Source organism: Alligator sinensis, unplaced genomic scaffold, assembly GCF_000455745.1.
Source record: "Alligator sinensis unplaced genomic scaffold, ASM45574v1 scaffold448_1, whole genome shotgun sequence".
NCBI classification, from domain to species: domain Eukaryota; kingdom Metazoa; phylum Chordata; order Crocodylia; family Alligatoridae; genus Alligator; species Alligator sinensis.
Window position 1 is genome coordinate 1,403,922 of NW_005841870.1, and position 14,262 is coordinate 1,418,183.

At 44.2% G+C, this 14,262-nt stretch overlaps 2 protein-coding genes across 2 annotated transcripts in view; one reads left to right on the plus strand and one right to left on the minus strand.

Moving 5' to 3' along the window:
* Positions 1–11,587, minus strand: part of CUNH1orf131 (chromosome unknown C1orf131 homolog) — a 14,083-nt gene extending 2,496 nt beyond the window's left edge. The window contains exons 1-6 of the mRNA XM_006016982.3: positions 11,394–11,587; positions 9,850–10,202; positions 4,158–4,214; positions 2,835–2,930; positions 1,825–1,911; positions 852–904 (exon numbers count right to left, since the gene is read on the minus strand). Of these exons, the coding sequence (XP_006017044.1) occupies positions 852–904; positions 1,825–1,911; positions 2,835–2,930; positions 4,158–4,214; positions 9,850–10,202; positions 11,394–11,454 (707 nt within the window). The 5' untranslated portion in view covers positions 11,455–11,587. The remainder of the gene's footprint in view (positions 1–851; positions 905–1,824; positions 1,912–2,834; positions 2,931–4,157; positions 4,215–9,849; positions 10,203–11,393) is intronic.
* A 7-nt stretch (positions 11,588–11,594) lies between these two features.
* GNPAT (glyceronephosphate O-acyltransferase) overlaps positions 11,595–14,262 on the plus strand; it is a 48,595-nt gene continuing 45,927 nt past the window's right edge. The window contains exon 1 of the mRNA XM_025194869.1: positions 11,595–11,610. The gene's annotated coding sequence lies outside the window, so the exon portion shown is untranslated. The remainder of the gene's footprint in view (positions 11,611–14,262) is intronic.

A 14,262-nucleotide genomic window follows, 5' to 3' on the forward strand; every position in this document is an offset into this window, starting at 1 on the left:
CAGAGGAGGGCCACCCGCATGATCAGGGGGCAGCAGGGCAGGCCCTACGAGGAGAGGTTAAGGGACCTGAACCTGTTCAGCCTCCACAAGAGAAGGAGGAGGGGGGATCTAGTGGCCATTTACAAACTAGTCAGAGGGGACCAGCAGGCATTGGGGGAGTCCCTGTTTCCCCGAGCACTCCCAGGAGTGACAAGAAATAACGGTCATAAGCTGGCAGAGGGTAGATTCAGGCTAGACATCAGGAGGCGCTACTTCACTGTCAGGGCAGCTAGGATCCGGAACCAACTTCCAAGGTAAGTGGTGCTGGCTCCTACCCTGGGGGTCTTTAAGAGGAGGCCAGATGAACACCTTGCCGGGGTCGTTTGACCCCAGTACTCTTTCCTGCCATGGCAGGGGGTCGGACTTGATGATCTGCTCAGGTCCCTTCCCACCCTACCAACTATGAAACTATGAAATCCACAGTTTGAGAACTGAAACTAAGTGTCACAGAGATACTCAATGGGATCTTCTAGACTGAGTACTGAATCTCATTGGGTAGAGTGGTTTTCTTTACTAATCTATACAGGAGCCTTTGGGAATCCTGTAAGATTGGGCCCCTAATATAGTCCATGGCCTGGTGTGACCTATTTATTAAACTTCCAAAGTAAAAAAAAATAACAAATCTGATTTAAATTAAAAAAAAAAAAAAAAATCAATTTTTTTTTTAAATCGCTGATTTTTATCCACCCTGGGTTTTGTGTTTCAAAATGGAAGGAACTTTTTATGTTTGACTTCTGGCATAAGACTTTTCTTATTTAATTACAGACAATTCACTAGAGAAGTTTAAATACAGTTACGCTTAAGCTACTCACCTCTCTTCCTGGCCTTTTCTCCTATGTTTCTTGAAAGAAAGGGATTTATATTCCTGTTATCAGAGTTTAAAAAAAAAAAAAAGTATTTCAGTGGAACATGATTAGAATTTCTTGGCTAATCAACAGTCTTGAACAAAAAGGCTCCTGCATACTTTGGGTGTAAAAAACTGAGTACATTATGATTATTTAAATACTGAGCCAGATTCTCAATGAATTCATGCAGATTTATACCAGTTGGTCTGAAATATGTAGACAATGGGCAGAAAAAAAATCACCAAAGTAAATGTTTTTTCTCAGATGTAAATATAAGTTCATGGAGAGAAAGGCATTTGAAGTGCTCTGAAGCCAGAGTGCTTCAAATCTGGTGCAAAAACCTGTTCTCCACCCCACCCCCTTCACTTCAAAATGGCTGTGACGTCATACATGTTCTCCAGAAAGGAGGCTGGAAAGCAGTAAGTCCTATAGACCTCTCAGCCTTTGAAACATCCTGAGGACAGCTGAGCTCATAGGAGAGCACTCATTGTCTGTCTGCCCTGCTGGGAAGAAGGGCTGCAGGTGTTCTATGTGCTGCCAGAGCACAGACTTCCAAAGGAAAAGCTTCAGAGATGCTCCTCATATTCTGATGTTCATTTCTGAAGCACTTCTTTGGACATGCATGCCTATATCCTCACTGTTTGGAGCGCTTCAAACAACACACCTGTCCAGGGCTTAATGCTGATGATCTGGCTTCAATAGTTTGTCAAATTTTAGGAGGGGAGAAATTGAATTTCATATGCTTAACCGTGCACCTCTCTCATTCCTGTGAACAATCCACAATGATGAAAATAGCTCTGCTGAAGTCCGGAACAAACATTCATGAGAGTAAGTGGTCTAGTAAGCTCTAGGTTCAACTCCTAAACACTAGTTAATTTCCAGTAGGCCACTGGACTAGTTCTTACATGTTCTTTTTAAACAGGAAGTATTTCATACAAACCTTCCTATTATCTTCTTTCCTTAATGTTTTCTTCTCTTTGATAATCCCTTGATAAATCTTGTAGTTGATGTACTCTTTTTTGGGAGGCTGCAGTGAAAGAGGCAAGTAAAGGTATTATTGCACAAAAGCTATAAACACTTCCTAGAACTGAACAGATTTGGTGGGGGAAGCCTGCAACGGTGGAAGGGCGGTTGGGGGATGGGGTGGAGAAAACAAACATAGGCTATGATCCTTTTTGGAGTAGTGGCCAGGGCATGAAGAAAGAGGGTTAGGTCCCCTTTGGGGGGATGTGAATGGATGGATTGTTTATGCCGTATAAAGAAGGTCTAAAAAGGTTTCCGCACACATATCCCCACGTTAAAAAAAAGCAAACAAAATAAAAAACAAACTCTAAAAGAAGAATGGTGAGCTGCTCAGCATTTGCTTCCTTTTGATAATGGTGGCATCTTGAAAGAATCAGAAATGCAGAGGGAAAGCTTTTCTCAGCCCTTAATTGAGAGGACAGGAATATAAAATTTCAACACTCCTGTCCCAGTGATTAGTTAAGAGCTAAACAAAAAAAGACACTAGATCAGGGGTCAGCAATCTATGGCCTGCAGAGCCATCCTGTGGACATGGGGCTTTGGTGGCATTCAATGGCAGGGGGCTTTAGCTGCAGGATACACTGCCACAGCAGTAGTGGGTGCCTTCCCCTTGTTGACATGGGGAAAAACAGTAGTAGTGGCTGAGTCCTTAGCACCTGCTCTCCCACCTCTGTCCCAAACTGGGTGAATCCAGCCCACAGCCTTAAAAAGATTACTGACCACTGCACTAGACAGTTTTTTTACATCAGAAATGAAATATGACTAAGCTGAGATGGTACGTGATTTGTATTCAGACAATTTAAAACTATAGTATCAGTCATCCACAGTATCTTGGAAAGAAGACAAGACCCAAACGGGAAAAGAACTGGCTTTTTAAGAAAAACATCACAACACGGGTCTTGACCAAACATAAACAAACAACAGTACCTTAGCTCCTAGCATGATAGCGCGTTCTTGTTCCAACAGCCGCTGTTCTTTCTTCTCATAACCAGTTATTCCAAATTTGTGCACTTCTAGCCGGGCCTGAAATGTTGCACAACATTTAATTTTGTTTGCAAAAATCTAATTGGTCTAATAAAAGATATCATCTCTATCACAAGTCCCGATTGCTTTTTCCTCTAAATCAATACGGCTACAGCCTGGATACCTGACATAACATTGCAAACATTTCTAAAGCACATGGCCCATTTTAATACAATGGTTGGTTCAAACAAAGGAAATACCGTTTCAACAGAAACTTCAACAAATGCTTGACAAATCAATATAAAATAAGGCTACAAAATAAGACTAATCCAGTTGGGTGCTACTGTGAAACATCTATCCATATGTGTAAAATTAACTTATTAATCAATCTCTGCTCACAGGCAAAAGGAAGGAAGTGGTTCAAAAAAGAAGATTGTACTTCTGGGTTTCACAAAAGAGAACCACTGAACAGAGAAATTAATTGTATTTCCCAAGACAACACAAGAGGTTTATGGTAGAACTGGAAATGAAATCAAACTTAGTTTTTAGTGGTAAAACTCCCAGTGACTTCAGCAGGGTAGGACTCCATCCTACTCCTTAGGCTCACAGTCCTATTCCCTTATCTATGCAACCATACCACATCCATGATAAAGCTATCAGATATTATTTCCTATATAAAATGTGTACAAACCAGAAATAAAGTTAGTACTTAAGTTAGATCCGAGGAAGAGCACTCGATGCCTGAAACCTTGTCCAACAGCTCTCCCAAATATACAGTTGATCAAACAGATGAAGTGAACTTCAATTTATGAATGCTTGTTTTATATGCACTTTGGTTAATCTATAAGGTGCAAATCTACCTTGCCTTCCAAAAAAAGATATCACTAAAAATTCTTTCCTCTTGTACTTATGACACCCAACCCCAAGTACTGGTGTCAAAATTTGTAAAAAAACAAAGTTAAAAAAAAATCTGCAAGATCTATGGGCATAAAAACCATGTTAGTTAAAGAACCAAATTATAATACGTCATGGGAACCCAAAGAGCCTTAAAAGAACTTATATATGGTAACCCTTCACAAGTAACTGCCAACACATCAGCAAAAGAGGTTATGGAATAACAGCAACAGCCCGTCTTCAAAGGGTGCCCTTCAAAACAGCCTGGATAATCCTTCTCCAAAATGCCCTGCACCAAACTGTATATTCTAGGATATACTACCTGGGAACATTTCTAAATAGAAAAAGAGCACACATTAAACATTCAGGGTTTGACAGATCATCATAGCTTACCTTTTCTAAGTTAAATTCTTGGCCATCTGCAGTTTTCTCTTGAATAGGCGGCTTAGTCTACAATAAAAGAAAAGGCTTGTATGTAATCTAACAATGAGTGGCCATTTAAAATGTATACCAATTGCAGAGATTTTTTAATAAGGTGATAAAAAGAGAGAATGAATATCCAGCCTTTCAGTAGAAATGTTTTCTATCGTTATCAGATTGACTCATTGAAAGAGTAAGTCATGGTGGCATGTTGTACAATGTAAACAGTTTAGATTTGTATAAGGAACAATTCTGTACAGTGTATTGTGTACCATTTCTATACACAATCCATACAATTCTTTGTCTTGGATGTTCATATATTGGTAGTCTTCAACTACTAAAGATTATAACACATGAAAAATAATCAGGTTTAAAATCCTTCACTATTCAACATTAGGTGTGGACTTTGGTATTGCTGGCTGTAAAAGCTTGGACAGTGTCTCTTGCACAAAAATGCAAGACATTGGCTACGGCATGACTGGGTTGTGGTGACAAGACTGCCACAAGAAAAAAAAAACCAAGTCTTTGTGATGGTTGCAACCCATTAAGGCATAGAGTGTGTGGATCTTGAGGCACCCAATACCAGACCCATGCCATAAAATAATAAGAGTGATGGTTCCTTTAAAAGGAAAATTGTTGGCAGAGACCTGGCATGTATGTGATGAGTACATGTACATATGTACATGTACATATGTACATCTAAGAATGCAAGAGAGAGAAAGGCTGAGCCAGTGTAACAAGGGAAGTACATATACATATCAGCTGAACTAGCAACTAAAGAAGAAAAAAGACTAAATATACATTTCAAGCGAAACCTGTAAAAGGTACACTGAATGCACAAAAAATGTCCTGTAGTGTATGTGACATTCTCACATTTGTCAAAACAGGCATCCAATGTCTAAGGTTATAAATGTCTCAATCATTCAATGTTTGTCTGGTGTTCTGTAAATAGACCATCACCAGTACAAGCTATTGCAAATTTGCCCCATTCATAAACAACTACGCAAAGACAGGTCCAGTTACCAATGCCTCTAAGCATCCTGTTTGGCCACTCAAGATCCATCACATTTAATTGCCAAACTAGTCAGTGGCTGTGAGAAACACAGGTATTCACACCTGGTCAAATCCAAAAACAGGAGCCAGGCAGTTTAACAATTGTAATGTGATGGTCACCGTTTTCCTTCCTGTTTTGTTTGGACTTTAATTGGCCAGCCATCAAGGAAAAATGCTTTGAAGTTATACAGTTAGACGATATAAAGCAGGCATGGGTAAAATGTGGCCCGTGGGCCCGATGCGGCCCACTAAGCCATTCTATCCGGCCTGTGGAGCCCCTAAAAAATTAGAAAATTAATATTTATGTGCCCCTGGCTGCCTGACATGTGGCCCTTGATGGCTTGCCAAAACTCAGTAAACGGCCTTCCACCTGAAATAATTGCCCGCCCCTGGTATTAAGGAAGACAGAACTGCAAGCAAGGTGCTCAGTCCAGGAAAGATCAAGAAGCCATCATGCACCCATCCCATGAGTAAAGCTTGCATGCAAGATTGGACTAGCTACCCTGCCTGCATTGGTGAGAAAACACTGCTGCAGTTACATGTACTAGGAGTTTCTGTAATAGCTTATTTGAGATTGAGAAAGAGTCTTTTTCTGTCATTTTTAGTTTTATAGCTTGTTAGTTATTAAACCAAGCCTTTCTGCTATTAATCAATTGAGTGTTGTGTCAATTCTTAAAGCACTTAAAGGTTTAAAAACCTGCCTTTAAGTGCAATGGGTATCACACAATTAATCTCTCTTTAAATATTTATATACATTTGAATTGCAGCTATCAGCCAATTTGCATTGCAGCTATTAGGTGAAGTGTATGCTATGCAATTCAGATTAACATTAAAAGTTCAAATGTATTTGCAGTTTGTCAAGTAGGGGCTGTATACAACTATTTAACTAGAGCTGAGCCAGAACCCTTGATTCAATCCCCTTTGGTCTCAAACTCTGGACATTTTTTATGAAACTTCAAACCCAGATTCCATGGCCTAGTTGCCCTCTGCATTGAGCTAAACAATATGTCAAATTCAAATATCCCTTAACTGGAAAAGTTCAGGTATGGAAATTCACACTTCACCCATCTAAACACTGATCACTTTCAGATCACTCTAGAACATGTCATTTGCCAGAGGGTCTGCAACAGAAAACTAGAAACACTTAGAAGACTGTATTAGAAGATGGGAATAAAAAGTCAATCTAAAGAGGTTCTTAAAAAAAGAGAAGTAAAACGTAGAGTCTACCACAAGATACATCATGAATAGTGGTTCATGGCTTTAACTAAGTGTGAAGTCCCAACCTGCCATGGCCTCCAGGTGGCCAGACCCCCTGCACTGCACAATATCCCACTAACAACAATAGGGACCAGGGCAAAGCTGATAGTAGGTGTAGACCTCAGATACAATGGCAACATACACTGTTTAAAAAAGGCACAGAGAATTATCCCAGATTTGAAACTCTAATTAACAAAAGGGGACTTTTCTGGGACTTTTCAGTCATTAGGTTCAATCAATTGCTGCCTCTCACCTGACTTAGGCCAACAAGCAAGCCAGTTAAAGCTTTATGTGATGGCAGTCTGAAGGATTTTAATGCTTATTAGAAATCAGACTGACATGGCCAGACAACTGCAAACGTAGTCTGGAGTTGAGCCAGTGGTTTGAAAGACTTTGTGTTTTACAACCTTTTCTGTAACAGGACTTATTTGTAAACATCAATGGCCAGTCCCAACCCAGTAAATAGCTTACATAGAAAACAGCCCCCTGGCCTGGCCAGTACCCTTCAGCTCCCCACCTCCCCCAACCCTGCTGGTGCCCCTCACTTCTAACCCAATGCCCCCAGTGTGGGGGGCACAGGGCGGGTGTTTAGGGTGGTGTGTGGGGGAGGGGCATAAGGGGCCATGTGTCCCCCATATTTGTGCACCCACAGTAGACATGGGGCTGCAGCCTGGCTGGACCAGCACAGGCAGAAGCCACTTCTACAGTCCAGCAGGCAGGACCCAGCATGGGAGGGCAGAGCAAGACAGTGAGACTCGTTGTTGCCACTGCTGGGACCTCTGTGCCAGCTGTGCCACTGGCAGCGCAAGGAGTAACAGGAGTGGGGTTCCATGTTGCCCTCACCTCCTCCTGCCACTTGCCATTCAACCACGGACCTGTGGCTCTACCCTGCTGCCATGGCCCAGCTGCCAGCATTGGTGGCTCCTGCCCATGCTGGTCTGGACAGGTTGTAGCCCCATGCCCGTTGTGGATGTACAAATCTGGGGAGGGGCACGTGACCCCCCATGTTCCCCCAACATGTTGCCTGAAGCCTCCCCCAACCCGTAGGCTTACTTGTGAGGGGATGCTCTCCATGCTGCCTGGCTGCCATGTGCATGTGCGCGCACGCACGTGCACGTTGCATCCCAGCCTGATTCCCCTCCTCCTGATCCTCCGAGCCCCAACGAGCTCCTTGCAGACTGGAACTCTGCCAGCCTGCAAGGGGAAACTTGTGGCTTCCCACATTTTTCTCCTTTAATGGAGAATCCATTTTTAAAGTTTGTTCAAGGCCCTTTCATATATTCTTGCGACCTACTTTTTGGTCATGACCCACAAGTTGAGAAACACTGTTTTACAATATCAACCTCTTGAGCTGTCTGACACTCCAGAGTGAGCAAACCATGTATTATTGACTTTAAAAGGTTGTAGTTTCAGAGAGCAAGATTCTTACGCAGTCTCATATCTGCTCGCCTGATCAGGGCAGAGCTGATTGGTAACACACAGAACATGCCACTGTATGTGTACATTCAGAATAAGAGGTAGCCAACACAGATTTCCCTCCTTCTTTCAGCTGTGGTACATTAGATCCATCTTTGCTGTTTTGTGTTAAGATCTATGCAAAGCTTTACTTTTGACTGGAAGTAACAAGCATCTATCTACTGAACAAATCACTTATTAAAGTTTATGCCATCAGCAACTTTCTATCAGATGGGTTGGGCTTTGTTCATACTTTTGTCATTTGGCAAGTTCACCTTCCCTATATATATATATATATAAAAATCCTATATGCAGGTTATTTTTTGTTCTAAGTCTTATAAATTTGTTTAAGCAAGTTCCTTAAACTGGGACCTACACTTGCTTAACTTTACTATCATATTGAAGGAGATGTCTTGTAATTCACAGTGGCAAACCAACCAGGGTATGTTTTTAGAATTCAATTCTGATTAATTGCAATAGGCACTGAATGCCCAGATCTCCTAGGTGGCTTTATAAATCTCTGCTATTATGTGCATTCCATTTAATAAACCTTAATAAGATTCAATGGAGATAGAATGCGCACGCAATTGAATTATCTCCTACATATATAAGACAAGGATGTAAAATGAAAAAAAATGGACAAATTCCCACATGAAACATGAATATAAACTATTACAAGTAGCAAATATATAATCTTATTTGCAATGTGCAAGGAAAAGGCTAGCTTGTTGTGTGATCATAATAGGACTAACAAATGTAGACACTTGTATGATCTTGGTAAATGTTATGGCAAAATGGATCAAGCTTACAGAAGACACTGGAACTTACTGGGGATAGATTTAACTTGGTCTATTCCTTACTAACCAGGGTTACACAGCATCCTGGGGTGCCGTGAGGTCCTTTTAAGAGCAATATGGGGTGGTGTGCAATATTAGCATTGTTATGTGTGCCAATATCTACACAGGATTCACAACAGAAACCCAGAGATTTTTAATAGAAATCTATAGTGTCAAAAACATTCTGTCCTGTTGCGGGTTTTCTGAAGTCTTTCCTAAACAAGAATAGCTATATTATGTTCCAAAGTCAAAAAATGAAGGAAAGCTAAGAGGCTGCATTTTCTCAGGGGGGCCTTAAAATCAAACAAAGGTTGCCTTGAGCCTGAAAAAGTTGAGAACCACTGCCCTACTATTTCAAGTTATCCTTTAACCCCTGGCCATACCTTGTTCACTTTCCCTTTCAGCATTGACTGCCTGCCACTGTGTGACACAGGCCTGTTGGATGCAGAGCTGTAGGCATGAGCTCACAGAGAAACTGTTTGCCCCCACTATTATTAGAGGGGTTACTAATTTTACATCAAAGGAAGCCGGGAGACAACAAACGCTAAAACAGGGATGGGAGCGGGGGTGTCAGATTTAAAACAAGTGCGCCAAGGGGTGGGACACTGAGCAGAGCACACCAGCCAGCACCTACTGGCCCTCAAACAAGTCTCAGGAGTCAGTGGACACTGCCCAGTGAAACTGCCCAGAGATGGGACCAAATGAGGGACAGGAAGATGGCCTCAGACATGGGTGGATGGGCACTCCCAGCTGGATCCTCCTTCCTGGCCAGATAGATGGTTAGTTTAGCTAGGGCCTTGAAGAGGTTGACCAGGAGGTCCCTGGATTTGGTGGGGTTATGGATGGGGAGCGGGTAAATAAAAAGGTGCGAGGAATAGCACAGCCAGAACCTCAATAAGAGGTTGTTATGGAGGATGTGAAGGGTCTGCAGCCTGGAAGGCTCAAGATAGGCATGCACCAGGACTGTGTAACACAGATCACTGGCTAAGACAGATCTACAGCCTGACGCAGTAAACGGCAGTTCTTATGATTTTATGTTTCAGATCAGCTGACTGACTCATTACCTTTGAGCCATGATCTTCAGCCATTTCCAGCTTAGGTTTCTTCTTCTTATGCCAGCTACAAAACGTCACAACTTCTACATCTGCCACCTTTCCCAGTTGGGTCGATGTGGGTGGCACAGCATGAGGGCTACTGGATGCTGGGGTGGCCCCACTGGAACAAACAGCCTCATTCTCTATTTCATCTTTTAAGCCTTTGAAAAAACGGGAAGCACTTTTCCTCTTGCCAGAGGTCACCAAGGTGGGAGGTAAAACGCTGTCTTCTTCGACAGGTCTGGCCAGCTCCAATCCAACCTCATCCTTTGTCTTTTTCTTCTTTCTCCCTTCCTTCTCGGTTTTCTTTGCAGGCTCTTCCCCTGTATTTCAAAACCCAACCATTTTTCAATGTTTTCTCATTAAATTACCTAATAAGCAGCCTAATTACTTCCAGCTGTTTTACCTTCCACCCTTGTTTTTTGTAGCCAACTGACACGGGCTATAACAGATATGGCACAATAATGAGGGACTGAAGTGTCTATCTAGGGCCTTGCTACGCTAGATAGAAATGAAAGTTGGATAGAAACCAGCAACTGATTTCTTACGCGTATCCAAGCACTAACTTTCTGGCTGGTTGGCTTTTTTTCTGAGCTGGTGAGTCATTCTTATGGCGTGATCATTACTGTGCACGTGTGGCCCGTCCTATTTGTTGTGCAATTCCGTTGTCAATGATGTGATAATAACTACTGTGCCCATTTGGCCAAACTACATTTATTGCACGATTCACCTGTTCACTGTGCAATCATTCCTGCGCCTGTATGGCCCGTCTACATTTATTGCACGATTCACCCATTCGTTGTGTGACCGTTACCGTGCCCACACAGCCCGTCTACATTTGCTGCGTGACTCTGCCACCCATTTGCTATATTTTATTCTGCCCATGCAGCCAGTCTGCGTTTATTGCGCGACTCACCCGGTCACTGTGTGATCATTACCGTGCCTGTGTGGACCACCTACATTTATTGCAGGATTCTGCCTTCACTACGTGATTGTTACTGTGCCCATAGGGCCCGTCTGCATTTATTGCGTGACTCCGCCATCCATTTGAGATAAATACTTTGCCCCTGCAGCCGGTCTATATTTACTGCACAACTCACCCGTTCACTGTGTGATCGTTATCGTGCCTATGTGGCCTGTCTATGTTTATTGCACAACTCACCCATTCATTGCATGATCGTTACCGTGCCCGCATGGGCCGTCTACATTTATTGTGCGACTCTGCCATGCATTTGCCATAATGACTCTGCCCATGCGACCAGTCTATTGCGCGAGTCACACGCCAACTGCGCAGTACATGTCAGGTGTGATGAGGGCCACACAGGCCCCGGCACAGTAAGAGGCAGCAGAGCACTGCTGGGCAGGAGCTAAGAAGGGTCACGCACAAGCGGGAGGGATGGATCAGAGCCCCCCCCACCACCCAGGAGAGGATGCAAAGCCGGCAGCCAAAGAGGGGCTGGGAGGGCGCTCCCTACTGCCGGGGGCACGCGCCGGGGTCCCGCTCGCTCACGCACCGAGGTCGTAGAGGGCGCCGAGCACCGCGTGCAGCCGGGCGCAGCGCGCGCTCCGCTCCATGGCCCGGCCCGGCCCGCGTTCTATTCCCCGCCCTGCCCGGCGCAGCGCCCCAGAGAACGCCTTCGGACGGCGCTTGAGCCCGGGCGGCCGCCGTCGCCTCCAAGATGGCAGCAGCCCCCCCTCCCCCCCCCGGCGCTCGGTTCCCCCTTGTACGCGGTAGGTGTGGGGGTACGACGCGCCCCCCGGGGGCGTGCAGCTGTTGGGGGTGTCGCCCCCCCATGTCTCGTGCGCATGCGCAGTGGCAGCCCGAAAGTAGTCCCCCTCGTTGGCGCTGTTCACTCTGGGGCGGGACGGGGTGGGGGGCAGGATCCGGATCAAAATCAGGCCCCTCCTGGCTCCCCTCCCCCAACATCAAGCTTTAACTGACCTGCCTGTTAGCATAAGTCAGCAGAGCGGTAGCATGAATGAACCTAATGAGGGAAAAGTCCAGGAAAAGTCCTCTTAAGGGCTCTGAAAATGGGATGAGCTCAGTGCCGTTTTAAAATCCAGGCAACCCCCCTTGGGCACTGTTAATTGGTTCCCAGGAAAGTGAGTGCTAGGCAAAACCTGCTGCCACCTGTACGATGCCTGTGAGTGTTTTTGCTGCATGAGTTGCCAGGGTTTAGAGATCAAATACAGCATCTCACAATAACACTAAGCGAAATGGTGTTAAGCGGGGGTTGCCTGTAGTGTATGTTGCCATTGTATCTGAAGTCTAAGCCTGGTAGCTAGTCCTAAATCTAAGATAGACTAGCTACACTAGGTTTAGATTATGAAAGGGCCATGAACAAACTTTAAAAATGGATTCTAACTCTAAGCCTTGCCTAGTAGGAGCTTTGCCCTGGTCCCTACTGTCGTCAGTGGGATATTGTACGGTGCAGGGGTCTGGCCACCCGGAGGCCATGGCATGATTGGGACTTTACAGGTGGTTGAAGCCACGAACCACCATTCATTTAATATATTTCATGGTGGATTCTACATTTTACTGTATGGTGGGATTCGGCACCAGATCTAGCGTGCATAGCCTGGGGTTCCCCATAAGCCCAGGGGTTTGGCGGTGGGGGTGTGCCACCGCTGTCCCACCACCACATTTCTGCATCGTGGGGAGCCCCGGGGGCCAGGTGATGAGGCGCCACGGCCCGCATCTGGCCCATGGGTAGAGGTTGAGCACCGGTGAGTTGAACTGTTCTGAGCTGCTGCAGCCTTTTGGAGGGCTTTGCTGCGGAAGAGTTTGCTCTGGTATTTATTTATTTTATTTGTTTTGCACTCGAAAAATAAGTGAAAGCTAACAGTTTGTGTTTTCCAAGGGCCTTAAGTCTAACCAGGGGCACCTTGAATCCAACGAACGGGTGTCTTGAGTCTAAAGAGGTTGAGCACCACTGGCTGAAGTCCTCAGTTTCTCAGCTGTCATGGTGGTGTAGTGCTGGTTCTGGCACTTAATCTGTGTACTCTGTAAGAAGAAGGGAGAGCAAGCTATCAGGATGAGTTTAACCAAGACTGGACCAGACCTTGTGAGGTCCCCTTCCCTCTTCTGTGATTCTATGAAGGGAGTCATGTAGCTGTGAAAGAGCTTGTTAAACACTGTGTTCCTTTGATCAGGCCCAGAGCTTTGGGAAGATTCCCCCCCCCCCTCAGGTGGCTGCATAGGAGATAGATGCAGCCCCATGTGCCCCTCTGCTTCAGGGATATGATTTTACTTGGACCCACTGACTTTCTAGTAGGAGCCAAAAAAAAAAAAAAGCATGTTGTTGCAGGTGGAACTTAGTAGGAAATATGTATTTGTGGGAAATGGTGGAAACAGGCTTGGTTTATTTAAAAAAATCTGTCCCCTGGGCAGGATTAAGTTGTGGGTGGGGATAGTGTAACATCCAAGATAGAGATGTGGGATTAAAAATTTCGTCCCACATAGGCTGCTCAAGTGAATCACTTGAGCAGCATATTTTTAACAGTGGCATATGCCCTGTCTCTTTGGCCCACATAGACTAATTCACTCATCAAATTTCCAACTTCAGCTTTTTTTTTTTTTACTGTAAGACTGTCACAATGTTTTTTGGAGTAGCCAAAAATAATTTTCCTTCATGTTCTAATTAACTAAATTAGTGCAAACTTTTTAAGTCAAAAAAGGCCAAAATACCAAACCGTGTTTGTTTTCAGAGTCCTTCCTAGGGCACAGAATCGTGTATCTCTTTGTTAGACCAGTTGTAAAAAAGCTTCAGCCAAAAAGGGTGTCTATATCTGTGAGAGATTTATCTAGAATGGAAGTTGAAATCCAACTTTAGAGTGAATATTGTTACATCTGTGCTGACAGTCCTATGTAGTTTAATCCACATATCACTGTTAGGCCCACTGAACTCAGTAGGACTCCATATGCTCTTGATGTTGTAGTAATCTATCATCAGTCATGCTCCATCCCCTTAGCCTTCATGGTATCCCTTCTGACCATTTTGCCTCCTTATCTCATTTGCCTTTTTGTCCTGTCTTAACAGCTACTCATTCGATATCATTACCAAACGTAGCTTTTTTTCAATCGCTACCTCATCATCGCATTATGTATTGCCTAATGACCCCCTTTTCTCTGTACTGTCACCTGTTCCTACTGCTCTTTACAGTCCATCGACAGTCAGGATTTTCCATCTCTTTCCTCTTTCAGCCCAGTAATTAACTCCTTTGCCCTTCTTGTCCACTAGTGTCTGTGTTTCCAGCATCCAACCCTTTGGCAATATCTTCCCACTCTGTCATTTTTGTTCCCATTCCTATCAGTCTATTTTCTCTGTCTCTTGTCGTTTTTTCCCCCCTTTGTCACTAAAAGTGAGGTTTCTTGTTCCCTTG